General features: G+C 41.2%; 1 protein-coding gene across 4 annotated transcripts in view; it reads left to right on the forward strand.

Moving 5' to 3' along the window:
• GLS (glutaminase) overlaps nucleotides 1-26990 on the forward strand; it is a 107629-nt gene that overhangs the window by 58334 nt on the left and 22305 nt on the right. For 3 of the 4 annotated variants that reach the window (XM_045032007.1, XM_045032009.1, XM_045032010.1), the window contains 3 exons: nucleotides 2073-2249; nucleotides 3014-3145; nucleotides 5990-6082. In XM_045032007.1, the coding sequence (XP_044887942.1) occupies nucleotides 2073-2249; nucleotides 3014-3145; nucleotides 5990-6082 (402 nt within the window). Of the gene's footprint in view, nucleotides 1-2072; nucleotides 2250-3013; nucleotides 3146-5989; nucleotides 6083-7222; nucleotides 7578-26990 lie in introns of those variants that run through there. The other variant, XM_045032008.1, reaches the window with a different exon arrangement.

Below are 26990 nucleotides of genomic sequence, written 5' to 3' on the forward strand. Positions count from 1 at the left end.
ATATATTCAAGCACAGCTCCCATTGAAATCTGTTGCAGCTGTGAGTGCTCAGCGCTCTGAAAATCAGACCTCATGGCTTCATTTCAGGCCTCCAGAAAATGAGGAACACCTAATTAGTGACCACCTGTGAAAAGTTTGGTGTGATTTTGCCCAGCATCCCATAAGAACTCTGTGTCATACATAGAGATAGAATCCAGTTTCCCACTTCAGCATTCTTCTGTGTTAGCTGTGAGACCATCCTTTGTTTTCTTACAAACTACATGGCTTATTCACTACACTCCCTTCCAGCTTGTGCAACAAATGAGGCCAGGGTCCTGCAGACAACAATCTCTTTCACTACACAATCCTGATTCATCCTCAGAGCAGGTCCATTCTGTGCAGTGAATAAATCTGGTACTGTGGAGAAAATAGTAAGCTATCAAGTAATTAAAGACTGTAGTATAATGCATATAAGGAAGGTAAATTAAATTTACACAAGCAATCTTAATTTTGTCATTTCCTGTCTATTTTGAATGATTCATATTCTAGCATAGTTTTCAGTGTAATTTCCTAGCTTTAATAAAAAAAAAGCAAACTGAAATAACAAATTTCATCATGCGACCTAAACCGCGTGGAAATAAATAAGTAGGGTTGGAACCTTTAGATCTACTACTCAGATCTCCTGCCACTTGAGCTAACAGAGTAACATAGTAATACTAGTTTATCATTCTCTGTAGACTAGCTCTAGAGGGGGATATGGGACACTTCTGCCAGTGGGTTTCACAGATACTTGCTGATAGCTGAAGAATGGCGAGACTCAGGAATCTTGGATTCCATTGCAGGCTTCAGAGGCAGTGTGCTTTAATGGACACAGAATCTTTTGCTCATTCCCCCCAAAGTATGTGACCTCCTTCTGCCCTGTGCCCTCCAACCTGTTCTTGTCCCAGTCCTGTCTCTGTCTCAGTCCTGTTGTCTTCAGCTAGCTGGTTACAGCCTCCACTCCTCAGGCTTTTCATCCCAGTCTCTGCCCAGTAAGTCTCAGTCCCCTCCCCGGCCCTCAGCTCATCTGATCTGTCCCCTCCTCTGGCCTCCTTTCACATACCACCTCCCTGCCCATATTCCCAACCCCAATGGTTCCTAATCTCTCCAATTCCTCATCCGATCTCCATGTTTGTCCACTTTTCACGGCAGTTTGTCCACGGCAGTTTATGTCAATTTCTTTGTCCAGCCTGGCCCAGTTTTCCCCGCACCCCAACTCCTTGCTGCATGTATTTTCCCTTTCCCCTCACCTCCTTCCCATCACCCCATTGGTTCTCAGTCTCTTTGCCAAGCCTGTCCCAGTTGTCATTCCCCCTGTCACCAACCACCTCATCCAATCTGTCATGTCATCATGGGGTCTTCTCCTTCCCTCCTTAGGTCCTTTTTCAATCTGTTCTCCCCCACCCAAAATACACACACATCTCTGGTTTTTACCCCCTTTGCATTTGAATCAGGCAGTTTCCTCTTCAGTGCTGCCTGTGTTCAGCAGCTGCCCGTTGGGAGCATCGGAGAGACAGGTTTCCTGCTGTCAGCTCAGGTGCCCTGACCCAACGTTGTCCACCACCCAGAGCTGCAGTTTCAGGGAAAGTCCGGTTTAGCTGCCACCTGGAGCATGGTTGACACAGATAGATAGAATTTTCTGGGAATTACACTGCTAAAATTTCCTACTGAGCATGTACAATCTGCATTTTTTTTCAAAGGCTTATAATTTGGCCTAATTTGGACAGATTTTCATGGGGATGTCAAGACACATTCCTGAAAAAAGCCATCCTTTGCCAAATTTTAAATAGCTGCTGCAAAGTGTGGGTATGCTAGAGCTTTTCAAAGAAAAGTTCACCAGATTTTTTTAAATGGGCAAAACAACATTACCCCCCAAATTTATCAGAAAACGGCACAACCGTTTGGACTGAGACAAAAAATAATAATTATTCAGTGATACAGATCAACTCATGTAATGCCACTAGTATGCAGACCTCAATTGTTAACCTTTAGCATACTGTATGTATGTAGAGATTATACATACAAATAAGAATTATTATTTTCCCTTCCTTTAGCTGTGTTCTATTGAAGTGACCTGTGAATCGGCTAGTGTGATGGCAGCAACTCTGGCTAATGGTGGCTTTTGCCCAATTACTGGTGAAAGAGTACTGAGCCCTGAATCAGTCCGGAATACCTTGAGTCTAATGCATTCCTGTGGCATGTATGACTTCTCAGGACAGTTTGCCTTCCATGTGAGTAACTGTTGAATGCTAATTGTATCTGGCAAGTGAAACTAATCTAGACTGGCTTTTAAACAAACATTCCAGGATTGATCTTTTTATACTTAAGCTGTTATGTGAATTAATCAGAAGTTCAACATTGTTTGAAAATCTGGTGTCTAGAGCATTGTGAAATTAATCACTTCAAGGTATTTCAGACAAGTACTGTTTTCTAACACTTTAAACTCCGGCTTCATTTTCATCCTAAAAACATAAGTTGGGCTTCAGAGATATAACTCCATCCCTTACAAGAGCAATATCTACATCGCTTATTCAATTTAGTTATAATTCAAACAAATGTTATAACTGGTGAAATCCTAAATTAGGTGCTAAAACATTGCGTGTGCGCGGGCACATCCAAGTCATGTTAAGCTGTCAGGGTTAAACAAAAGGGATCTTTGCACTAAAACAATTTTGTAGCACTGTTGTTGTTGCAAATTATCAATGACTTGTTGGATATCTATGTGTATGTTTCATTTCTCTGCTGAGATTATCAGGCCTGGGGTATAGTTCTTGCTGAGCCACTAATATGCTGTCTGACCTTAGGCGACAACGTATTTGCTACTCTGTCTCTCCGCGTGCCTTATCTGTCAAGGATAATACTGCTTACCCAACTTATAAAATGTTCTGAGAACGATCAACTTAAGTGCTATATAATAATTTATGTGCTAAGTGTTATGAATAACCCAACAGACTAGAATGTTAACATAGTATACTAAGTCTTTAACTTCCTGTAGGTTGGTCTTCCTGCAAAATCTGGAGTTGCTGGTGGCATTCTTCTGGTTGTTCCTAATGTTATGGGTCTGATGTGCTGGTCACCTCCTTTGGACAAAATGGGCAACAGCGTTAAAGGGATTCACTTCTGTCATGTAAGAAAGGCTTCCTCTAACTTTTCAATAATTTTTCTTTTGCAGCTAACATTTACCTAATTAGTTAGACTGTCTAAGGCCTAACTGAACTTAAATTAAATCCTTAAATTTGTTCATGTACGTACTTCCAGTCTGACCTGACCTGACCTGATCTGAGATTGAAAAGCAGTCTTGTTTACTGACTTTCTTGGCTGTAATTCAAATTAGATTTATTATTGGACTGTGCTGGGGTAGGCAACCTATGGCACGCGTGCCAAAGGCAGCACGTGAGCTGATTTTCAGTGGCACTTACATTGCCTGGGTCCTGGCCACCGATCTGGGGGGATCTGCATTTTAATTTAATTTTTAAATGAAGCTTCTTAAACATTTTAAAAACCTTATTTACTTTACATACAGCAATACTTTAGTTATATATTATAGACTTATAGAAAGATACCTTCTAAAAAAGTTAAAATGTATTACTGTCACGCGAAACCTTAAATTAGCGTGAATAAATGAAGTGGCACACCACTTCTGAAAGGTTGCCAACCCCTGAACTATGCAAACATTTGGTTTCTTCGTGTTTTCTAATTTTGGAAAAAGTGTTCATAAAAAAATTTAAAGGAATAATGTCTTGTGGACAAGAAGCTGGATATGAGTCGACAGTGTGCCCTTGTTGCCAAGAAGGCTAGCAGCATTTGTGGGCCTTATAAGTAGGGGCATTGCCAGCAGACCGAGGGACGTGATCATTCCCCTCTATTTGACATTGGTGAGGCCTCATCTGGAGTACTGTGTCCAGTTTTGGGCCTCACACCACAAGAAGGATGTGGAAAAATTGGAAAGAGTCCAGCGGAGGACAACAAAAATGATTAGGGGGCTGGAGCACATGACTTATGAGGAGAGGCTGAGGGAACTGGGATGGTTTAGTCTGCAGAAGAGAAGAATGAGGGGGGATTTGATAGCTGCTTTCAGCTACCTGAAGGGGGGTTCCAAAGAGGATGGATCTAGACTGTTCTCAGTGGTGGCAGATGACAGAACAAGGAGTAATGGTCTCAAGTTGCAGTGCGGGAGTTTTAGGTTGTATATTAGGAAAAACTTTCACTAGGAGGGAGGGTGGTGAAGCACTGGAATGGGTTACCTAGGGAGGGTTACCTCCTTCCTTAGAGGTTTTTAAGGTCAGGCTTGACAAAGCCCTGGCTGGGATGATTTAGTTGGGGATTGCTCCTGCTTTGAGCAGGGGATTGGACTAGATGACCTCCTGAGGTCCCTCCCAATCCTGATATTCTATGACATGAGAATGGCAATGATTTCTTTGATATATTAGAACACAAGATCTCTTCCACCTTAAAGGCTTGCCAGAGTCCAAATATTCTTAACACTGGCATCAAACAGGGACTTCAGTCTTTCAAAGGTCAAGTCTGTAGCAAAAGATAAAGCTTCTGTATAGAGACATTTTGTATGTATTATTCACAGAAAGATGCTCTAAGAAATTCCACTTCACTCCAATATGATAGAATAACAATAATTTCATTTAATTAGCAATGCTTACTGGGGCCTTTGGCGGCTAATAATAAAATGGGAATGGTGTTGCTTATATTTTGGCCAATATCATACTTCTGTGTCTGGGGAAAAAAGATGGGTTGAAAGTCTCCACAGAGACAACTGTCAGACAAGCATCCTAAGCTTTGTCTTTTGCTGCAGACATGACCTTTAAAAAATTGAAAGGCCCTGTTTGGTGTCAGTGTTAAGAATATTTGGACTCTGGCCAGCCTCTTTAAGATGGTAGAGATCTTGTTCAATACTTCATTTGCAAGTAGTAATGAATGGTGAGACACCACTGGCCTTCCAAACGGAGAGAGGAACATGGCAGGGATGCCTTCTGCCTCTCTCTTCTCCCTACAACCGATGGCAGTGCAAATTAGGCAGTACTCAATCAAAGACCTCAACAAAGGATACTACAATATTTAGAGCATTGTGCAACATTTAGAGTACTTCATTCACTTGACTTCTATATCAGCTGCATAACAATCCAGTTTGCACCTCATTCTGAGGAGTGCGCAAGTACATTGTCTATTACTATTTTTCAATCTAGATATGTTTGCTTTAAGTCCTATATTAAAAATACTTTGATTTTAATTGGAAACTGTTTTAAAAAACAACTGTTATTAATAAAGGAAGACATAATAATTGATGATTTGGCAACCTTCACATTGCTGCAAAATAAATAGCTATAAATGTATCTATTATATATAAATAAATTTTTACTTCATACTACAACAGCATGGAAAAATTATTTGCCATAATACTTGTGAATGTCTTTCCCTACAGTGATTCTAGTTTAATTAAGATCAACTGTTTCATTGACATGCATCCGACGAAGTGGGTATTCACCCACGAAAGCTCATGCTCCAAAATGTCTGTTAGTCTATAAGGTGCCACAGGACTCTTAGCTGCTGTTTCATTGAATCTTCCTTGTTCAGCTCCCTATCACATGTCTTGTGTTACTGTGATATAATCACCCTGCAAGTCTTTGTGAAGTATACATTACAAAACCAAATGCTGTAATATCTGTACAGTGAAATATTGCTGTAAGTTAGCTTTTTTCCAAAATACCACCAATAATTCAGTTATTTAAAAAAAAACTATTATTACAACCTGATGAAAACATGTCTTTATTACCAATGTATGGAAGGACATTTTATGAAGAGAGTAACAAGAGGCTTCTTGTGTAAGTCAGGAACTTAGCCAAGTCATATTTGTTGTGAAGCAAAAATATTTAAAGTGTGCATTATCAACCTCAAGTGAGAAAATAAAAAACTATGCAGTATACAAAGGATGATGTAGTTTCTTTTTGACTGTTTTCAGGAACTGGTTTCTTTGTGCAATTTCCATAATTATGATAACTTGAGGCACTTTGCAAAGAAGCTTGATCCTCGCAGAGAAGGTGGTGATCAGCGGGTAAGCTAAATATGTTCTTTTAATGACTATTTTGTATTGTTGTCAACTGGAAAATATAAGGTTCATCTGTAAACATAAAACTGCTCAATGACATGTATTGCATCATAAGTTAAAGATAAGTTAAGCTTATCTGTCTAGTTTCACCAGAGCACAATTTATTTCTAACAAAGTCTGCCATATCTGTGGTAAGGCTTAAAGAGTTACAAGATTTTTTTTGTAGGATTCATAATTGCTAAAGACTTAAGCATTTCTTTTCCCCAGCTAGAGTGGGTGTATGATATTTTAATATTCAGGATGAATTTCACTATTCTGCTTACTTTTTAATAATAATTTGGCCAACTGGTAGCTTAGTCTTTCTGTTCTGCACTCCTGTGCATGAGATCTAAGGTCAGTATTTTTCACATTGATCTGATGTAAAAACCAGTTTGAGGAGACATACCCACGATAGCTCTCATCAAGCTAGAGTGCTGAACGTGGAAGTGTAGCCATGGTGGTGGGAGGGGCTAGTGCCTGGTGTCTCAAATAGGGTCAAACTCGTGGCAGCTAGCCCCTCCTGCCGCTAATGCTGCCACAGCTTCTCTCCATTTTCAGCACATTAATTCAATCGGAGCCAGTGTGGGGAGGTCTGCTGGAGCTGCTGTTTAAATCTCCAGCTCCAAGTGTAGACATAGCTGCAGAGGGTTGTAGAGGCAGTGCACTCAGCACTTGTATTGCTGGGAAGATAGCTTCATTTTACTTGAGATTAGTGCCCCTTATTAAGGAGTACTGTTTTCAGGCTCTGAAGAGTCACTCCATTTCTTTTGTACTAAAGCATAGTAGAAGTGTTATGGGTGCTTGAGGGTAGGAGGCAAATAGTGAGAGGTTTTCCTTAAGGATTTTATAGGGATATGGAGGTCTCCCAAAGGGAAGATACAGTAGTATGTTTTTATTTGCCTGTACATTTCTCTTTATAACTATCTGATATGGAATTAGAACTTTCTGTATAGCTCCAAAACGGACCATAGCTATTGGTAATAAAATGTCAAGAGGTGGAGATGGGTGGAAGTTCAGGCTTTTGGCATTGATTGCAAATATCAATGACACGCAGATTTGCTTTCTTCAAGTACACTAATAAATAATGTATGTTGCTTGAACAACTAGCATTCCTTTGGACCATTGGACTGTGAAAGTCTCCAGCAAGAACTTGCTTTGAAAGGCACAGTGTGGAAAAAAGTGTCACCTGAGTCAAACGAGGACATCTCCAGAACCATAGTGTATAGAATGGAAAGTCGGGGAGAGCAAAACTAAAGAAATGGGTTATAGTTTCATAAAGTTCTTCATTTTAAAAGCCCTCAAGCATCTCTAGATTAAACAACTTCAGCTGTTTTGTTTCCTTGATATTTTTGGTTTATATATAAACTTTTTTCTTTTAATATTGTGTAAATACTGTATATGCTATACCAAAAATAGAATATTGACATTTTTTAAAAAAAATTGTCAACCAGATTTCATGGTTCCTTAAAGTAAATTTATTTTAAACAGAAAAATCTAAATGTTTTAAAGGATAACTCCTTTGCTATATTTGAGAATTTATACATTAATTAAAGGTGGACTTTATGGAGCTGTGAGAAGATTTTGTAATGTGTCCTCTTACTAGATCTGGAACGTATTGAAATGCAAGTAGTATTTCTAGAACATAAAGTAAAACAGTACACCAAAATAAAGTAAGATGACGAATCCCCAAATAGGTATACCTGAAAGAGAAACAGTTTGAGAGTCTTGACATTATTAGCACCTGTATCTTTTGTTTCACACGCACTTACAAAAGGTATTTTGATACACCATGTTAGCAAATGCAAGCAAAGTAAATTACCAAATCATATTCTTTTTATAATCAAATCGTTTAAAATTAAGCATGTTAATATTCAATTAATAGATGGGCAAGTAGCTTTGTAGCTTGCAAAGCTTCTCTAATTGCATAGTTAGCTAAGTTCAGTAAGAAATCCTTCTCTTCCTAAGTATTTTGAGTGGTCCGTAGGAGCTGTCCTGCTAGCTATGACTCAGTCTGCCATACTAATAATACTACACTCCACTTTTATTTTAAAGACTATAAGCAATCTTAGTTTTAGAGGGATAGGTGAAGAGAAAATATATTCAAAGTAAAAAAGAAAAATTGGTAATGATTATTAAAACTATTTAAAAAGTCTTACTGAATGCAAATGAAAGTACTTCAGTTGTTCTAGCTGGTCCTAGGATATGAGAGACACAAGGCGGTGAAGTAATATCTTTTATTGGACCAATATCTGTTGGTGGGAAAAGCAAGCTTTTGAGCTACATAGAGCTCTTTTTTTTTTTCTTTTGCCAGCCCTGCAGAGAGCTCTGTGACGTTTGAAAGCTTGTTCTTTCCACCAACAGATGTTGGTCCAATAAAAGATAATACATCACCTACCTTGTCTTGCTCTGAATTAATTTTACCAGTTATAATATCTTTTATCTCTATTATATATGTACTCACACACATACAAATAATGTAATTTTATGTTAATAGAAATAGTTTTCCCCCTCTCTTTTGTTTTTGTTTATCTGCTTTGAACCTCTGTTTAGTCCTTCCCTAGTAACAACATTTCTGTCTTTTTACAGCAAATTATGAGCACGTTAGTCTCAAATAATGCACTGTTCATACTGTGGAACAGTTTGATCTGGTATGAAACGGTCAGCATCTTAGAAGTAGGTTCTGTCAAACAATTAAAATTAATCATGAGATAATAAAAAAAAAACCATGATTAGTTTTAATCACACTATTAATAGAATCCCATTTATTCGAAAATTTTTGGATGTTTTCTACTTTTTCAAATATATTTCAATTACAACACAGAATACAAAGTGTACAGTGCTCGCTTTATATTTTATTACAAATTTTTACATGGTAAAAAAGATAAAAGAAATAGTATTTTTCAATTCCCCTCATACAAGTACTGCAGTGCAATTTCTTTATCATGAAAGTGCAACTTACAAATGTAGAATTATGTTTGTTTCATAATTCTCAAAAACAATGCAATATAAAACTTTAGCGCCTACAAGTCCACTCAGTCCTACTTCTCATTCAGCCAATCGCTAAGACAAATAAGTTTTATTTTTACAGGAGATAATGTTGCCTGCTTCATATTTGTCAATTCAAAGTGAGAACAGGTATTCGCATGGCATTGTTGTAGCAAGCATTGCAAGGTACTTATGTGCCAGGTATGCTAAACATTCGTATGCCTCTTCATCAGCATGGAAGCATGTCTTCTGGAATAGTGGCCGAAGCATGAATGGGTATAAGAGTGTTTAGCATAATTGAAATCAATATATTTGAAAATGTAGAAAAACATCCACAAATATTTATAATAAATTTAAATGGGTATTGCAATTATTTTTTAATTGAGTTAATTTGTTTTGAGTTAATCGCTTGAGTTAGCTGCAATTAATTGACAGCCCTACTTAGAAGTAGTTCAGACTACGTAGGTAATATTATACAGGGAAGCCAGTATTTTCTGAATTTTAGGCGCTAAATACATAGCCATTTTATGTTTCTTATTGATGCTGATTTTTTTTTATTGGTAAAATTCTTCACTCCTTATATAGTTGACCCTGTTGCCTTTGTCTCTAGCTGAGTATGCTTTGTTCCATGGCCCCTTCCACTTAACCACCATACAAAGGCCTAATTTATTGTTAATTCCAAAGATCTGCCCAAATAACTTCTGATCCGATCTCTTTTTAAGAGCTATTGGTATAGTATTTACATAAAGGTCTCAGACTACATATGTAATTTTCTCTTGGACAGAAAAGTATATAAATATATACACTAAGGCTATGTCTGTATTAAACACCACTCAGCGACATGTAGAGCACGTGCCCACGTAGGCCTCCTAGCCATGAGTACAAGATAGTAGTGTAGCTGGTGAGTCATAGCTTACACTAGTAGAGGAAAGACGGGGTGAAGGGTATGGGTATGTATGCGAGTACATACTCTACTTGCCCAAGCTGTGCCTCCCTGTCTACACTGATATTTTTAGCAGTGTAGGGTCCTGCTGCCTCCTTGATGCCAAAGCCTTTCCCCTCTGCAAGAAAAGACTCCCTCATTGGGGCAGACTGTGGCAGGGAGGAAGCTTGGGCAGTTCCCCGGTGTAGAGCTTGTCCACAGCATATGGAAAGGCTCTGCCAGCATCGGCTGCTGGAGCTTTCTTCTGCCACAAGGAAATACTTAAGCAGTGGGGAAGAGCTGAGCCTTTCCCAGTTTTCCCCTTGCCAGAGCATTTTCCTCTCCATAGTGAAAGGCTCTGGCAATGGGGAACTTCTGAAGCCTTTTCTGTCCCACTTCTGCTAGAGCCTGTCACTGAGATGTGTAGCTACACACCACAGTGTGGGCACAGCCTACTTTGTACTGTGGCATGTAGCTACATATACTCTATACGCTGCTGGAAGTGGTGTGTAGTGTAGACATAGCCTGAATCATTAAAAGGAAGGGATAGACTGTAAAACAACTTGGGAACTTAAAAAACAAGAAAATGCATAAAGCAAGATGTGCAGTGAATGGTGACGAGGAACCCCATCTTGACCATACCATTTAAGGATTGATTATAGCTAACAAGTACGTCTCACAAAAATGTAGAAGTGCTGTTGAAGATGTTATATAAACAAGTACTGTTGCAAGTGAATCTAAGTGATCTTGTAGTAATACATTATATTTTTTATAGTTATTGGGGCTATTCGCATTTGAAGCATACGATTATAGAGTTGCTTAGGCAAACCTTTTCACAAAATTCATGTACAATGGACTTTTGAGATCCTAGTGAAATAATGCAGCAGGTACTGTTAATTGCACTTCAGAACAATGGCATAAATTACTGAATGAAAACTCAGCATATAATTTTATCCCAGTTGTTTTGCTTACATTTTTTTCCAGGGTTACAGTGAAGTAAGAGCAAGGGAAGGTTAGTGAAGGTCTTTAAATGTCCTTGAAATCAACAGTTTTACATGAATAAGAAAGCTAAGGTAAAACAGTAGTCACTGAGATACTGCAAGCAAAACTCTGCATGTGCACACCTCAGATGTGCTCAATTGCTGTATTTGATTAATTTGTATTGAACATTCAGAGGGATTGCAGGTTGGAGCCTATGCTTCTGTGCCCCCTAGTGAAAAGAACTCATGTTGCTGAATGTTTTTGAAAATGAAGGTGTACCTGTGTGGGGCAGGGTTTACTTAATATAGCTCTCAATGCATTCTTTGCTGATTTCACATTATTTGGAACTAATTTTAAAACTAGCTAAAGTTGGAGAAATTGTTTCTGTGGGATTCAGATCTTAAAATAGTAACCCACAAAGCTTTAAGTATTTAGGTATGTAAATTATACATGGAGTTTTGAGAAGAGGAGGCAAGTCATAGGTGGTAAATGTGACAGGATTCATTTATATGGATAACAAGAATATCCAGAGGAGTTGTTTTTTGGTTTGTTAGTTTTGGAAGGGATATAAGCCAACCTCTAACTATTATGGATAAGTTGGAAACTTTTTCCTTTGGGCCAGTTTATCCCATAACATGCCCTCTCCACAATTTCTTGCTCCTCCTCAAAAGCTTCTGTTACTGGTGGCTGTTGGTGATAGGTTTACACAACTGGTTGGATCATGGCCTGATCCACTATTGCAATTCCTATACACTTACATGTATGTTTAGTTAATAGGGTCCTAAAGAATGTTGTGGTAGGGGCTAATTATTAAATGTTTTTATTGAAGATATTTTTGAATATATAAAGGATTTAGTGTTCATCTGCGTTATGACAATACTAGTTCTTGATATTCAAGCATCTGAGCTGTTGTTTTTTTTCTTTTGTCAGCATCATTAACATTTCATTGGAAATGTAAATACTTCTGTAAACTTCATTTTAGCATTTGTGTTACACCTTTTGGTTCAGTTCTTTAAGTTACTTGTCTTTTCCATTTTTCTTTTGCATTGTATGTTTATGTATGTTGTCCAGGATTATTTTTGTATTGTGTAATAAATTTATTTTAAGCCGATTATATTGTATTTTTTTTTCTATCAGTGAAGGGTAACTTCCATTCAAGCACATTTTCTGAGACCAAAATAAGATAGTAAACATATTCCACAAACTTCATCCTGGTTTAAAATAGATATGGTGGATGATATAAGTTAGTTAAAACAGTAATTGAAAACACTTTAAAGAATCTCTCGACCACATTTTGTAGAATCATTCTTATTTTTTCTTTTTGTTAGAAATACCCTCTTAGAAGCTTGAAAATAATAAAAATATTTCTCATGGTTCTTTTCAACTTCCCACAATTTTCTAAAAAGCAAAAGCTAATATTGTGTTTTTACTTTTGCTTATACAGCAGCATCATTTGATATCATTCTGGAAGTATATGGCTCAGAATAGAATTTTAAGTTCAATATTTGATCTGGCAAAATAATTGGGGAAGTAAGCATATTGGTTTTGACAGCCATTCTAATAATTGTGGCTATCAATCTTTTTTTAAATTTAGCAAAGTAACTTCTGTTAAATCTTATTTTATAATCTAGAAAACATTCCACACTTAGGGTTGCCAACTTTCTAATTGCACAAAACCCAATACCCTTGCCCCTTCCCCTTCCCCAAGGCTCCACCCCTTCTGAGGCCCACCCTCACTCCCTCCAACCCTCCTCTCTTAGTCACTCACTCTTCCCCACCCTCACTCACTTTCACTGGACTGGGGCAGGAGGTTGATTGCAGGAGGGGGTGAGGGCTCCAGCTGGGAGTGTGGGCTCCGGGGTAGGGAAAGAAATGAGGGGTTCAGGGTGTGGGAGGGGACTCTGGGCTGGGACAGGTGGTTGGGGTGCGGGAGGGGGTTGTGGGCTCGGGTGGGGCTGTGGATGAGGGGTTTAGGGTACAGGAGGGGGCTCTGGGCTGGGGCCAAGGGGTTTGGAGTGAGGGAGGAGGCTCAGGCTGGGGCAGGAGGAGGTTCAGAGTGCAGGCTCCAGGAGGGAGTTGGGGCAGGGGGTTGGGGTGCGGGAGGGGGTTCCGACCTGGGGCAGGGGGTTGGGGTGGGGGTGCAGGGTCTGTGAGGGAATTAGGGTGCAGGAGGAGGGTTCCGACCTGGGGCGGGGGTTGGGGCACAGTAGAGGGTTCGGGGTGTGGGCTTCGGCCAGGCAGTGCTTACCTCAGGTGGCTCCCAGTCAGCGGCGCAGCAGGACGAAGGCAGGCTCCCTGCCTGCCCTGGCTCTGCACTGCTCCCAGAAACATCCAGCATGTCTGACCCCTAGGAGGAGGCATGGCCAGGTGGCTGTGTGGTGTGCGCTGCCCATGCCCGCAGGCACCACCCTCACAGCTCCCATTGGCCGTGGTTTCCGGCTAATGGGAGCTGTGGAGCCGGTATTGGGGGTGGGGGCAGCACACAGCACTTCCCTGATCACCCCTGCTCCTAGGGGCCACAGGGACATGCCAGCCATTTCCAGGAGCTGCACAGCACCAGGGCAGGCAGGGAGCCTGCCTTAGCCCCACTATGCCACCAACCGGACTTTTAATGGCCAGTTCAGCAGTACTATCTGGACCTGCCAGGGTCCCTTTTCGACCGGGCCTTCCAGTCGAAAACCGGATGCCTAGCAACCCTATCCACACTGCATTTTAACATCTTAAAGGTAGGTTGATTTGGGGTTTAAACAAGTTGACAGTGATCGTTGCAGCTTTTTGGGGCAATGGCTGACTTTTGAATGAGCGCTATGGCTTTGGTATATTCTGCGTGTTTTGCAACAAAATTACTGTTGATGTCAATGGAAGTGCACTTTGATAGAGTGCAGGATATTAGAGATCCTTAATATGGATGGTTCTGAAACAAGGTTTAGTTTTACTCCAAATTAATTTATAAAGTGTAGTTACTTATAGCATGCTTTGAAAAACATTTTTATAACACAGTGAATAGAACTGCCTGGTTTTTTTCAAAATATAGACACAATAAATCCCCGATCAGAAGAGTTTAGTCTTCTTCAGTCAGCAAGATGAGGAAAGTTAAAGAAGGGGAATAGTTGTGGGGCAGGGTGAAGGAGTTTTACAAATACAGTAACTTATTTTGGAGGTGGTATGTGTCCCTTGTGTTTTGGATTTTTTTTTAATATGTGCCTTTTTATCTACTAAAGATAATTTTTGATGGGCAAAGGGGCTGGGTATTGTAAAGTGGAAGCTGGAAAAAGGGGACTAGTCAAAAAGCCAATAGAGTGAAAACCTTTAAGTATTTACTCATCTGCACTGTAAAATATTTTTGCTCACATTACTTCCGGTCTTGATACATGTCATTGATTAGTAATGCACAGTACTTCAAGTATGAGCTTTATCATTTAAAATTGTAGTGTTCTGCCTATTTCTAATTAGTATCTGGAATGTTATAGTTTGTTTTGTGTTTTTTAATTTGGTTTACGGTGGGCAAAACAGTGCAGTTTTGTCATTGTTGAATCCACAACAATTGTCATTGTTGAATCCACAATTTAAAAATGTGAATGTTTATCAGAGAGAGCTGATTTTTGTAATTGTACTTGAGTTTATTATTGGAATGGTTTAACATGCATAATCAATTGTATTTTCAGTGCATATTTTGTCCTGTTGCTTTGTTTAGGGATCCAGATATCACACAAGCGATTCCACATTTATGCTAGTTGTTGGAATGGCAAGAGGCTGTTTAACTCTGTGGGCCTAGCAGTAGTAATTATGCTGTGCCTAAAGCTTGCTAACTGCTTTACAAAACAAAAAAGACTTCTTTGCCCCAAGGGTCTTGTAAGTTATTTCATCTTTTATTGCCTTTTTAAGTGTTGATTAGGCTGGAAATCAGGTAGAAATCTGGTAAATTAAAGTCACCTTACAGTAATTGTAGCTCTTTGAAATGTGTTGTCTATACATATTTCACTTTTGGTGCACATGCATCATATGTGCATGAGATCAGATTTTATTTTATTATTATTATTTTTTTAATAGCGGTGTCCATGGGGCCATGCCTGTGCTGCTCCACACCTTCTTGGTTCCTGTAGCAGAGGGGTGAGGAGGAGGCAGCCCATGCTCAGTTCCTTTGCTAATAAGAATCCTGAGATTGGGCCTCCAGTGAGTAGGAAGAGAGGGCTGGATGTAGAATTTGTGTGCACAACATGTCTTCTTTGCGTGATTGACCATACAGTTTCCACTGTTTGTAATTAGCAAGCAGTCATCGGAAAGCTAGGAGGCAAGTGAATGACGGCCTACTTGAAGAGTGCTTGTAGGATTGCCCAGCTGAAGCTTGCATCTAACCTATAGGCTTGCACCGGGGAATGATGGGAGATAATGGTGTGGTCTGAACATCATTTTGAAGCTCTTGAGTATTTCAGAAATGGGGACATATGCAAGGCAGGCCACCAAAGCCACCTGGGCATGGGTAGAGTTATCCCTAATGTGTCAAGGTGGGTCTTTGTTGGCTAGGGTATAATATGCTGTGATAGTTCTCAGGATCCCAAGGACTCAGTCACCTTATTGTTCCCTGCCTCTAGCGAGAAGGAGTCTTGCCTGAAGTGGCTGGGTATTAGCTCCCTAACACCACCAGCCTTTCAGCCACTCAAGCACTCTCCTCTGGGCTATGCCAACCTTGTCTTCACCTTGCAGGTTAACAAGGGGAGCCCCTTCGTGCCGGAGTCCCTTTTGAATTGTTCCCCTGTGGCATCCAGACACTGACACTGGCTACTCTCAGAAATCCCAGATCCGCTGCTACCTAAGTAACAGTGTATCCCAGTTTACCAGTTTTACCTTAAATCATTTCTCTTGTAAAATGCCCAACCCCTGTGAGTACTTACAGTAAAACAAAAGAAGGTGCCTAGGGGAGGAGCCTCTACTATGGACTCGAGAGGGAGGGGGAGGAGAGTAATTTTCCTGCAGCTCAAGAGCCGCGCTCTCTGGTGTGCTCTGCCTTAAATTCAGCACCAAAGGGAGCCTTGTGATGACTACCCAGAGTCAATCATAGCTGTGATTGGGTACCAGTCTGGCAATAGAATCCATCAATGCCATCAGGGGGTCAGTGCCAAAAATGTGAGCAGTGCTGAGGGTCATGGTACAGTGGTACACAAGACCATCCTTGCTGAAGCCATGATGCTTGGTACTGATGTTAGGCAATGCTAAAGTGGCAGTGTGCTCCTTGTATTTGGATGTGACTATTGGTCTGAACTTTGACTTTGTTACTGAAGGTTCTGTATGGGACTCTATTTTAAGTCTTGAAAGGAGCTCAGACTGGTGTTGAGGGTAATCTAAGCACTGGAGGGGTCTGCTACTGAAGGTTTCTCAGAGGGTCTGCCCGGAACAGAGGCTGCCTGCATTGATCTCTCAAGGAGAAAGAGCTTCAGCTTTGCCTCCCTGCTCTTTTGTGCTCTTAGAGAAAGATTTACAGATGGAGCAGCATGCTGGCATGTGGCTCTGACCCTGGCACATAATGAGCATCAGGTATGGCTGTCACTGATTGGCATGGCTCTATCACAGGATGGGTGGATTAGGAAACCCAGTGACTTGGATTGTATACAGGGGGATATGTACCAGAGAGGGGGCTGTGATCAGTATCGGGAAAGGAATACAGGAAGAGAAGAAACGCTATTACTATACTAAAATAAGAAAAAGGGTGTTTCGATTGCACTTCAGGAGTGGAATCTATGGACAGTATCACTTTAAAATCAGCAGTCTCAATTTTAGAATCAGCATTCCCTTCCTCAAACATATCTAGTCTCATGTTGAAGATACTGTCGCTGATCAATAGCACTTAGTTAAAATACGTTAACTGATATGTGCAATGTTACCTGAATAGGGGATTTATAATGTACAGATAGTGAGCTCTTCAGGGTCGGGGTATGTTCTATGTGTCCAGAAAGCACCAAGCATATTGTGGGGGCTATTGTAATTAAATAATCTTGATTTGTTAGAACCTAAAGACAGACAGATTTATAGAATTAGCAACAAACTCTCACTCCCATCAATCTCAACTGTAGATAATTATGAAGTTGTTTTGGAGGATAGTATAAAAGCTATTGGCCAGCAGTACTAGATGTGTCACTAGTTAGCGTTACTGGTTCGAGCCAAACTTTGAGAATTAAGTGAGAGTGCTGTTGGCAACACTAAATTAGAAGTTCCGTTTGGTGGTATCTTTCTGACAGGCCCTTTCTGTTGCTTGCTTTGCAGTTACCTTTATAAAATGGAAAAGAGTCAAGTCATTGACATGAATGTGAGCATTTGGGCCCTTCTGTATAATTAACAGCTAGTCTTTTTATTATTATTAGCTTTGAAATCATTGTTTTTCATGCAGGCAGAGAAAAACTTGTTGGTTTTACGGTAATAGTGTCTGCTTTTGTAAGGTCTTTTTCTCCTCTTTTTTTCTGTTCTTGAGCTATGTGACACCAAGTATTCAAGAATATAGTGTTTCCCTGTGTCTTCATTACCTTGAAACTTCGTTCTGTTGTATCTCTGTGGTATTCTCTTCAACCTTCTTCTAATCCCCTTCTCTGATAATCTACAGCAAGTTTCTCAAGCTATAAACAGTGCCACCTCTAAATTGTGAGGTGTTTGCCAATACTTCCTCTGAGAAGACCAGGCTATATATTAACTTTAATTACCTGGTTTTCCTCAATCTAGGAAAGTAAACGATTCCTACACATAAATGTTAAGATAACACCATTCAGTCTCCCTTAGGTGAATTGAACTGTGTTAAAGCTTACCAGTTTTTGATACACTGCATACTACTGAGATCTGAATTTCCTGCATTTTTCTTAGTCTATTTGGCTCCCAGAGTTCAGTAGAGTCAGTTGTTGTATTTGATAGAATTTTCATAAAGTGGTGGAAGTGACATTGTAAGTCATCTAGCACTTTCTCTGCACATTGAAATGTATATATTTACTGGTGTATGAGAATTGACAAGAGAGAGCTTTATTTTTCTCTTCCTGGATGTAGATTTATAGTTATGTATAAGTCTTTAACAGTTAAAATTATTAGTGGTACCCCAGGTAAACTGTGTGCACTTTGTATGCAAGCATTCACCTGGCTTTCCATCTTTATACAATATATTTTCTTAGTTCAGGTAAGTCAACCTGTTAAGCAGGATGTTCTCATACTTTGCCTTGCAAAGCACCAAAGGGTCACACATCATTTGCATTAAATATAGCAGTCTGGATACATGGCATATGGCCAAGCATATGGAACTCCAGCAGTCTGGCCTGTTGGTTCAAGATGGAGCATTGCAAGCTGAGATCTGTTGCCCGTGAAAGTTGCACTTCTGGGTTCTGCCTTTAACCACTATTGCATTGAAGCATGATTTCTTTCTTGAAAATAATTTGTTTTATTTCCATTTGACCTTCAATTAGATTTCTGAAAAAATTTGGAGAGATGTTATTGCGAATAAAATGACATGATCTTTTTTTAAATTACATTTTCTATTAAAATAGTTGGGTGGTGAATGTAAAAATCAGCTGGAAATGTGTGTGCCTCTGATCTGGAAATACATTACTTGTTAAGGGAAAGATTAGATCAAGGACCACTTGGAAGCCCTCGTGATTTGAATAATTATTAACAAAAGGATGTGAGCTAAGAACCTGGGGCTGAGCGATTAGAAGAGGTAATCGTGCTTGCTTCCTGTCGATGTGATTAGCTTGTCAAAACATTTTCCTTGAAGTAATAGACAACTTTTGTTGTTCGATTACTCAGACTGCGTCAAAAGTATTTCTTTTAGGTCTTTTAACCACTCATAGATTTGGTTTTGGTTAAAATATGTAGAACATATTGGCCTGCTTTTCTGTATCAATACATTAATGTGCATGGTCAGCATATGAGCATAAATTCTTTATGGCTGTTCACAATGCCTCTTTCTGCTTGTCAGTATTTCTATTTTTAAGAACTTATTTTTCAAAAGATTAGAACTTACCTAACTGAACCCGTAAGTGTTCAAAGATGACATTTACTATTCTCTGAGTGAGATACATTATTTAATTTCAAATCAGTAGGTTTACTATTCCTAAATTTGGTAGAGAAGGGCAAAATCACATTTTTACTAGTTTCATGTGTACTATTTATGCTTCTAGACATAAACAAAAACTTAAGGTCTTGTCTGAGTGCTTGTCTCTCTATTTTCCACTCTGTGCTCATGTGCCCAAGTTCACATTTTTTGGCAGCGTCTGCTGGGCCACACCTGCACCCCAGGTTCCCTTGTATGACCCACATAAGGGCATAATGGGTAGGGCAACCTCAGCTCTCCTTCAGTTCCTTCTTACTGCTTCTGACTGAGTCAGAAACTTAGCAGTGTCCGAGTCTCTCTCTGACTGTGGTATTAATACTTTTGTGGTGAGAGAAATTAGGGTTTTTTTATCCCCCCTTTATGAAAAAAACCAAGCCCTTCTCCCCCCCCCCTCCCCCCCCCTCATGATTTCTCTGGTAAGACTTGTGTGGCACTGGGTCCATCCCTTACAGCAGAGCTGAAGTCTCCTGGATTTAAGAACTGCTCATCTGGTGATGTGGTGGTGTGATGGTCATAAGAGGTGCACCTGTTGTGCCTTGGAGAGGAGTATATTGCTGACAAATGTGCCGCTGACAGGTTGTTCTCTGAGAGTCTTTTGTTTTGCCTTTTGTGTTCTCTTTGTTGGGGATATCTGTGGGCCCCTCTGCAGAATCTCGAGTGTCAGAGGCTGAAAAGCTTGAGCCAACCTTTTCAGAAAGTGTTCCTGTGAACTTGGGATCCGCTCACAGCTCAGGGACTTAAGTCTAGAAGAGGCCATTCTCTGAGACCAATAACACATCTGTGGTCCAGGGGAGGAAGGACCACTTCTCCAGCAAGAGGTGCAGATCTGTCTCCCTTGCTGGTTCCTAACCAACAAACACAAAAAAGGCAGAGATCCCCTTGGTCTGCCTCTTTTAACAATAATTCAAGGTCCAAGATGTCTCCAACTGGCACCCTGTCAAGCACTGGTAGGGTGACCAGACAGCAAGTGTAAAAAATCAGGACGGGGGTGGGGGGTAATAGGAGCCTGTATAAGAAAAAGACCCAAAAATCGTGACTGTCCCTAGAAAATTGGAACATCTGGTCACCCTAAGCACTGATCACTGTGCCACTATATGGACTGACTCTGAGCTTCAAATATTGCCTGGTACCAGTCTTTCAGCACTGAGGTTCTTGGTACCAACAATACTGATACCCAACACTTTTGATAGCTTCTATCTGCCTGTCCACCATACAGCCTTTTTCAGTGCTGATAGCTTTTATAGTACTGAGCCATTTGACTGTCTCAGCGCAACATGAATCACCACTCCTTTCAACTACGGTGAAGATAACATCTTCAGTTCTGGTCAGTACCCCCAGTTTTACCTCTGACTCCAATTAAGACTGTTCCACCTCTGGAAGAGGAAGTCTTTCTCCTCTTCCCCCTTGGAGCATAGCAAAGAGGCATCACCAAAACACTCTCCAAGTCCTGATCATTTTGATTCTTTGTGACTTTGAGAGGGAATCTAGGGCACACTATTATTACTCTAGAACTAAGAGTTCCAAAAGAGAGCACTCCCCAGGGCCCCCGCCTCATACCCCACCATCAGCCTTGTTGCTATTGGGCCCCATGAGGCTTGCACCCAGCCAGAATGCCAGTTTCTGCAGCCCCACCTGGGGTTAAGACTCCTCCTTCCACAAGACAGCAGGAATTGCTCAAAGACCAATTTCCCCTGAACAGCTGCAGGAACAGACTGTGCAGAAGAGGACCTGCAGGCTGGTGAACAAATCATACCAGCACCCATTCCCTCTTCTTCACCTGTTGAGACAGTGGTGGTACCCTTGTCATCAAGCACAAGCCTGATTATAAAACATTTCAAGATTTATTATGCCTTATGTTAGACATGCGCAACATTTCTGGGGCAGTTGTCCAGGAGAAATCCTATAAACTCCTGGGAAGCTTGCTAACATCTTTGCTTGGATTGCGATGCCAATAAACAAGGGCCTTATGGGACAAGCAAACTCCTCAAGTAGACACAGGTTGATCGGTGATATCAAGTATCCATGTTAGAATTTGAACATTTCTGCTTACACACTCTGTTCCAGGTTGCTAGTAGGGGCTGTGCTCCATAAGATGAGTAGACAGCTGGGATCACCAAAATTCATGTTCAGAGAAGCAGCCTAAGAGACTTGACCTTATTTGGCTGCAAAACTTATTCTCCTGTAGTCTGTGTGAATTTAGACTTTTAAAAAAATAATATTTATTAAAAGAGAACCAGTTTGTTAATGTTTGAACATAAAGTCCCTATTCTGAAATTGACTTTCTTTAGAACTGGTATAGAGACCTGAATCAGGCATTAATGAGAGTCTCAGTCCCTATAGACTGAAAAGAGGAGTCAGTCGCTTACCCAAGCAGTGATTCAGTGGTTGAATGAGCTAGAACTGAGTTCTCTTGACTCCTAATCCTTCCCTTGGGCCATAGCTAATTTGAATGGGTTTTTTTCTTCCTAGGTTTATTTTTGGCTCACTGAAGTGCATGCTCCTGCCATCTGCCTTCCTGGCACTATTTAAGCATTTTAAAACCTAATCAGGAAATCTGGCCTCCAATTCTGAAACTCCTGACTTTAAGGATTGTAAAAGTTGCATCTTCTGACACATTAGGGAAATTTTTTTGTCAAACTTTTCTCTAAGGTGGTTGAGAGTTGTAATGGATGGCAGGAATGTACTTGTTAAAGCAGCTTTTTAAAACCTGTTCAGGTACTTACCTTGTCTTGAATAGCTTTAAAAGAATGTTTACTTCATAGTCCCTCTGGGACAGTGGTCCCCAAACTTTTTTTGGTTGTGCCCCCCCCCCCTCCTTTACCCAGCCTGCACCCCTCTGGGAGTCGGTGCTGGGAGCTGCTGGGAACCACAGGCAGAGCCGGAGGCCGCGGGGTGGTCCAGAGCTGCAGCTGTGGCCAGGGCCATAGCCAGGAATGGAGCTATGGCCAGGGCTGGCGCCAGGGTCGGGAGGGGGGCTGTGCGTCCTCCCTGCCCTCCGTGGGGGATGGCCCGGGGCCCTCTATGTCCCCCGAATGTTCTTCTGCACCCCCATAGGGGGCCGCGCCCCACAGTTTGGGAACCACTGCTCTAGGACCAGAGGCAGCTATTACGAGGGGTGCATTTTGTTCCAGCGCCAACCTTTTTCATAGCTCCTCCAGGTATTGGGTAGTGGGGGAATGGCCACTCCTCATGTTCCCACTTTCTGGCTCCCACACTTATATTATATTTTAAAAATTAAAATGAAAACACTGCTCTGATAAACTCTACCCTCTGGGACGGAGACAAGGGGCAGGTGTGGCCCAACAGATACTGCCAAAAGAATGTGAACTCAGGGTACATATGAGATTTTTTTTAATAGACTTTTGGTGAAAGCATAGTACGTCTGTCCAACAGTCAGTAGGCTGTCTGGTGAAGATTCTCCCAAAAATTAGTTTAATTTACATTGAAAATTGTAATCATACACAGACAATGGTTCCCAATGCTAATATATTTAGTGGACTATAGAGGCACATTCCAATGCAATATACATGATGTAAAATGATTTCCATTTCTAAAATAACTTGGTACTATCCTGTGTTGGAGGCTGAATGTTCTGTAGCCTTTATTCCCCTTTCTGGTGGCATTTCTGGTTTTGTTTTGTTTTGTTTGTCCTTTTCTGCCTTTTTTATCAATCCAAATTTCTAGATCTAAGACAAGAACGTAAAAAACCTAGAATCTGATTACTTGTAATTCAAAGACGTTTTTTGTACCATGACTCAAACTTTTGGCACTGGAAACATTTCACTGATAGATTATATTCAGATTTATAATAATCAGAAGGTTAGGCCAAAACTTTCAAAAATAGGAAGCTAACATTAGGCTCCTAAATCCATATTCAGTTTTGGGTTTAGAACTTCAACTTATTTTTTCTGTTTCAGTATAGATCACTGCACCTGTTCTAGATCTGACATCAGCACATTCTGGGATTTAGAATGTGCGCACTGCTAAAGTATCAGTTTTAAACATGGTGCATTTCATTTTATTTATTTTTTTCAAAACAGGGTAACAAGTGATTGTTAACTTGGGTGATTCTGTTTTTCTGTATGTTAATTGGCTTTTCATAGGGATTAATTTTTATTTTAAAAATAAAAGTAGCAAAGCGGTGTGATTTAGATCTTGCTTCATTTGGAATTTTTGATACTTTTGTATTGAGACAGTCCCGTCTCCAGGGCTGATTTGAACTTTCTTCAGCAGCAATTTGACCACTTCCACAGACCATCTATTAAACAGATCCCACTGAGAGCCAAGAAGGTAGGTAGGGAGACCTTGTCGTAGTAAACCTCTCCCCTCAGTGTGGAACATTAATCCAGGTTCACTACACACTCACTGCAACAGCTCAGAATCTATTTTTTGAGTTTCAGAGATAATCCAGCTCAGGGCTGGATTAATGATGGCATATCCTGTTAACAATAGGTGCAAAAGCTCAGGAAGTCCAACAGCTGTTACAACATTCCTGTCTTGGAAACTTGCCCTTAATACAAAGTATTGATGTACACACACGGTCATTTGGCAGCCTGTGCACTTGCACGTTGTTTAGTATGTCAATTTGATTATGGCACAGCTGCCAACCAAAAATGACTTTCAACAGGCCAGGTAATGAGCCAAGAGTAGGAGCACAGAAGAGAGGTCACTTAGCGCTTTACCATAGTCAGACAATAAACAGAAGCAGAATGTGGCGTCTCTATCCTGTCCTGCAGTCTTGAAATAACTTTTAGCAGACCTTTAACATGGATGTGTGGAGGAAACCTAAGTTGCAGTGGCAATGTCAGCCTCCAAAAGCCCACCACTGTTGTTCCAAATGCTGCAAGAAGACAGATGTGACCGTTTAACTAGGCTGCTACTTTATTAATATATCTGGGAAGCTATCCCTCAATAACTCGTTCAGTGCAGGTCATCCTTCCTTCTATAGGCTCTGCTATCTGGGGGAGGGTTGCTGTCAGCCCTCCAGCACAACCTTTAACCCAGCACTGTTGCTGGGACCCCGTTCCACTCCCCTTGTACGAGGGATGAAGGTATCGGGGGGAAAGGAGTTGGCCACTTGCTGTGCTACCTGACATTAGGCGCTCCAACCACTTTCCTCATCTCCTGTAGGGGATGCTGTCTCCTTATCCTGCTTGCAGTTCAGTTTATCAAGGAACTTGGGCACCCTTTTGAAAAAGTAGCTTCACTGGATACTTGCCAAGTTGCAACAACTTGAATTTTACAACCACTGACACTCTGGGCTGCTGAGAAGAAGGTTGAAAAATCCCTCTTTGCCCAGGCCAATTTAGCAGGGGACGGAAAATTTCCTTCCCAGCCCCGAAAAGTGACAAGCATGATACTGGCAGGCCCAAAGCCCCATCCTGTTCTAATCCCACAAGGTGAGAGCTGTGGTTCCTGGGTGCAGAAGAGCCTCCTGGGCAGGGGGAAGGACGTATAAGCCTCCCCCTTGGGTGCATGGGAGCTAGTGTGCTTTGGCTGCACCATTTAATCTCGCCCATCAGGTAAGAAGCACCTTTTTCCTTGCTACCCTTCCCCCGCTCAAGCCCAAAAGGAAACTGAACTCCCCCAAGGATGGGGGAGGGAAGGAACCCCAGAGCTATTTTCCCCCACTGGTCCAGAGAAAGCCTTCCCATTTCTGAGGCTTAGGTAGCAAGCATTCTTTTAGAACATGTTCCATCAGATCCTTAATATGTCATCTGTGTAATCAGCTTCTTTCAGGGGGCATGGGAGGGGGTATGTTCCACCCACAATGGTTCAGGGCCTATAACCATGGGCAAGAAAATTGAAATTATTGCAGTTCTTTACTCTTAGTTATACTTGAAGGCTGGCTAGTAAATGAATTACATTTACATCACATTGAAGTTCAGACACTGTCAAGATGCTGAGTGACAGGCACATTTAAAGAACATTTGCTTTTTCTGTAACTTTTTGGACATCCTGAAAAAATTGTAACCGCTGAGATTTTTTTTTTCCAAATGTTAATGCAGAGACACTTTGGAGAGAACAGATCTGCTACCCTAATGTGATGCCATCAGCAAGTTGCCTGATCTGTTGGTTAGGTATTATTTGTTTCCAATGTAACCCTCTGTGGGTTGGCAGGGTTCATTTGCCCCAAGATCAGCCACAGTATTACAGTTAGTTTGGGAGCGAGGATCCCAGTGCATGCAGGAAAGACGCTTTCTCTTAGGGAAGACCGTTTGCATTTGCAATAGTTTTTATTAGTACAATCAACAGTATTACAAACACTACAAAGTAGATGAGGTAGTACAAGCATCCAGAACTACTATATTGAGTGGTAACCCAATAGATGCTCCACTCTAGATGTGTCTTTGTCCCTGCACCTAGGATCGGAGATTTTTGGTAGCAGTGCCTGTTTGGGCTGCATATGTGCCCTCCCTGTCTCGCGCCGTACTCGACCATTATATAGCACTGTGCGGCCAAACAGAAGAGATCCCCAGTATGGTCGGTGACTTCAGTACCGACCAGCACACGGCTGAGTATCTTTAAGACAGTTGGATCCTCTGGTACTGTTGCTGCCGTTAAGCGGAAGGACTCTAAGAGGCCAGTCAGTGTTGGAAAAAATGAGCGGAAGAGAGAGGGCCAGGCTCCTCCTAAGATAGCACCAACAGAACCGCTCAGACATGCAGTACCAAGTAGATCGGCTCTGCAAAAAATTACAGTGCTGCCTGCTGGACACGCAATGGAGCACAGAGTGGCCATGGCACCGAACAACCACTTTAACTGTAGCAGCACTGACACCATTTACTGCCACGGTACCGATAGCCATTACAGTATTACAGGAATTTAGGTGTCCAAAGGACTTACTAGTATCGGAGATGCCCGAGTCTCCGCTTCTGGGTACCGATGTGTCTGCGGTCGCATCCCTGCACATGGACTCTACTCCACCGCCCAGGACTGTTACCCCTTCCCTAGTGATGATGACAACGAGGAGGAGGAAGGCATTTATTCAGTGTCAGCACAGGGCTCTCCCTCACAACAGGGAGCTACCAGAACTGACCTCTGTATTCAGATAAGCTACCACCACACCAGATGTGACCCACAGGGTTGATATGGACACCTATGGATGTCTCCACCCATGCACTTTCCATCACAATGGCCTTACTGGGACCCATGGACTGCATACAGGCAGCAGTTTTCCAGACCCTCCAACACCCACAAAGAGAGTGAGGCATTCCACATCAGCCTTGATAGCCAGGCTCCCGATCCTCAAGAGGAAGCCTTTGAGGATCAGGAGAAGAGACTAAAAAAAGAAGCCACTCCTGCAACCAGTATTTCTTCATCTTCTCCTGATGAAGTTGTCCTTCTCCCACCCCCACCTCCACCCCCAGTAGCAGCAGATGATTTTCAAGCATTTTCAGGAGCTCTTCAAAGAGGAAAAGTGGATTCTCTACAAATCCCCCTTGAAGAAGTTAGTTTCAGCATAAATTGCTTGCTATCCTCCAGGCATCAGCGAAAATTGCACTTCTCATTAATGAGGAATTGATGGACCCAACTAAAGCTATCTGGCAGACACCTATCATAATCCACCACACTTGCAAGAGGGCAGACAAAATGTATTATGTATCTTCTAAAGGCATGGACTTTTTATTTTCTCATCCTACACTGAATTAATTGTTTTTTGACACTGTGAATGAACATGGCAGACAACACCACACTAAAATGACTCCATATGATAAAACCTAGAAGCTTTTAGATTTATTTGAACACAAAGCATACTCATCAGCAACACTGTAGTTTAGAATTGACAGCTATGAAGCCCTTATGACAAAATGCAGTCATACTTATTGTTCAAAATTGAGTGAGTTTATTCATTATATTCCAGCTGATAAGAGAACAATTTCAAGCAATCATGGCTGAGGGTCAGC

The sequence above is a fragment of the Mauremys mutica genome, chromosome 10, assembly GCF_020497125.1.
Source record: "Mauremys mutica isolate MM-2020 ecotype Southern chromosome 10, ASM2049712v1, whole genome shotgun sequence".
In the NCBI taxonomy this organism is placed as follows: domain Eukaryota; kingdom Metazoa; phylum Chordata; order Testudines; family Geoemydidae; genus Mauremys; species Mauremys mutica.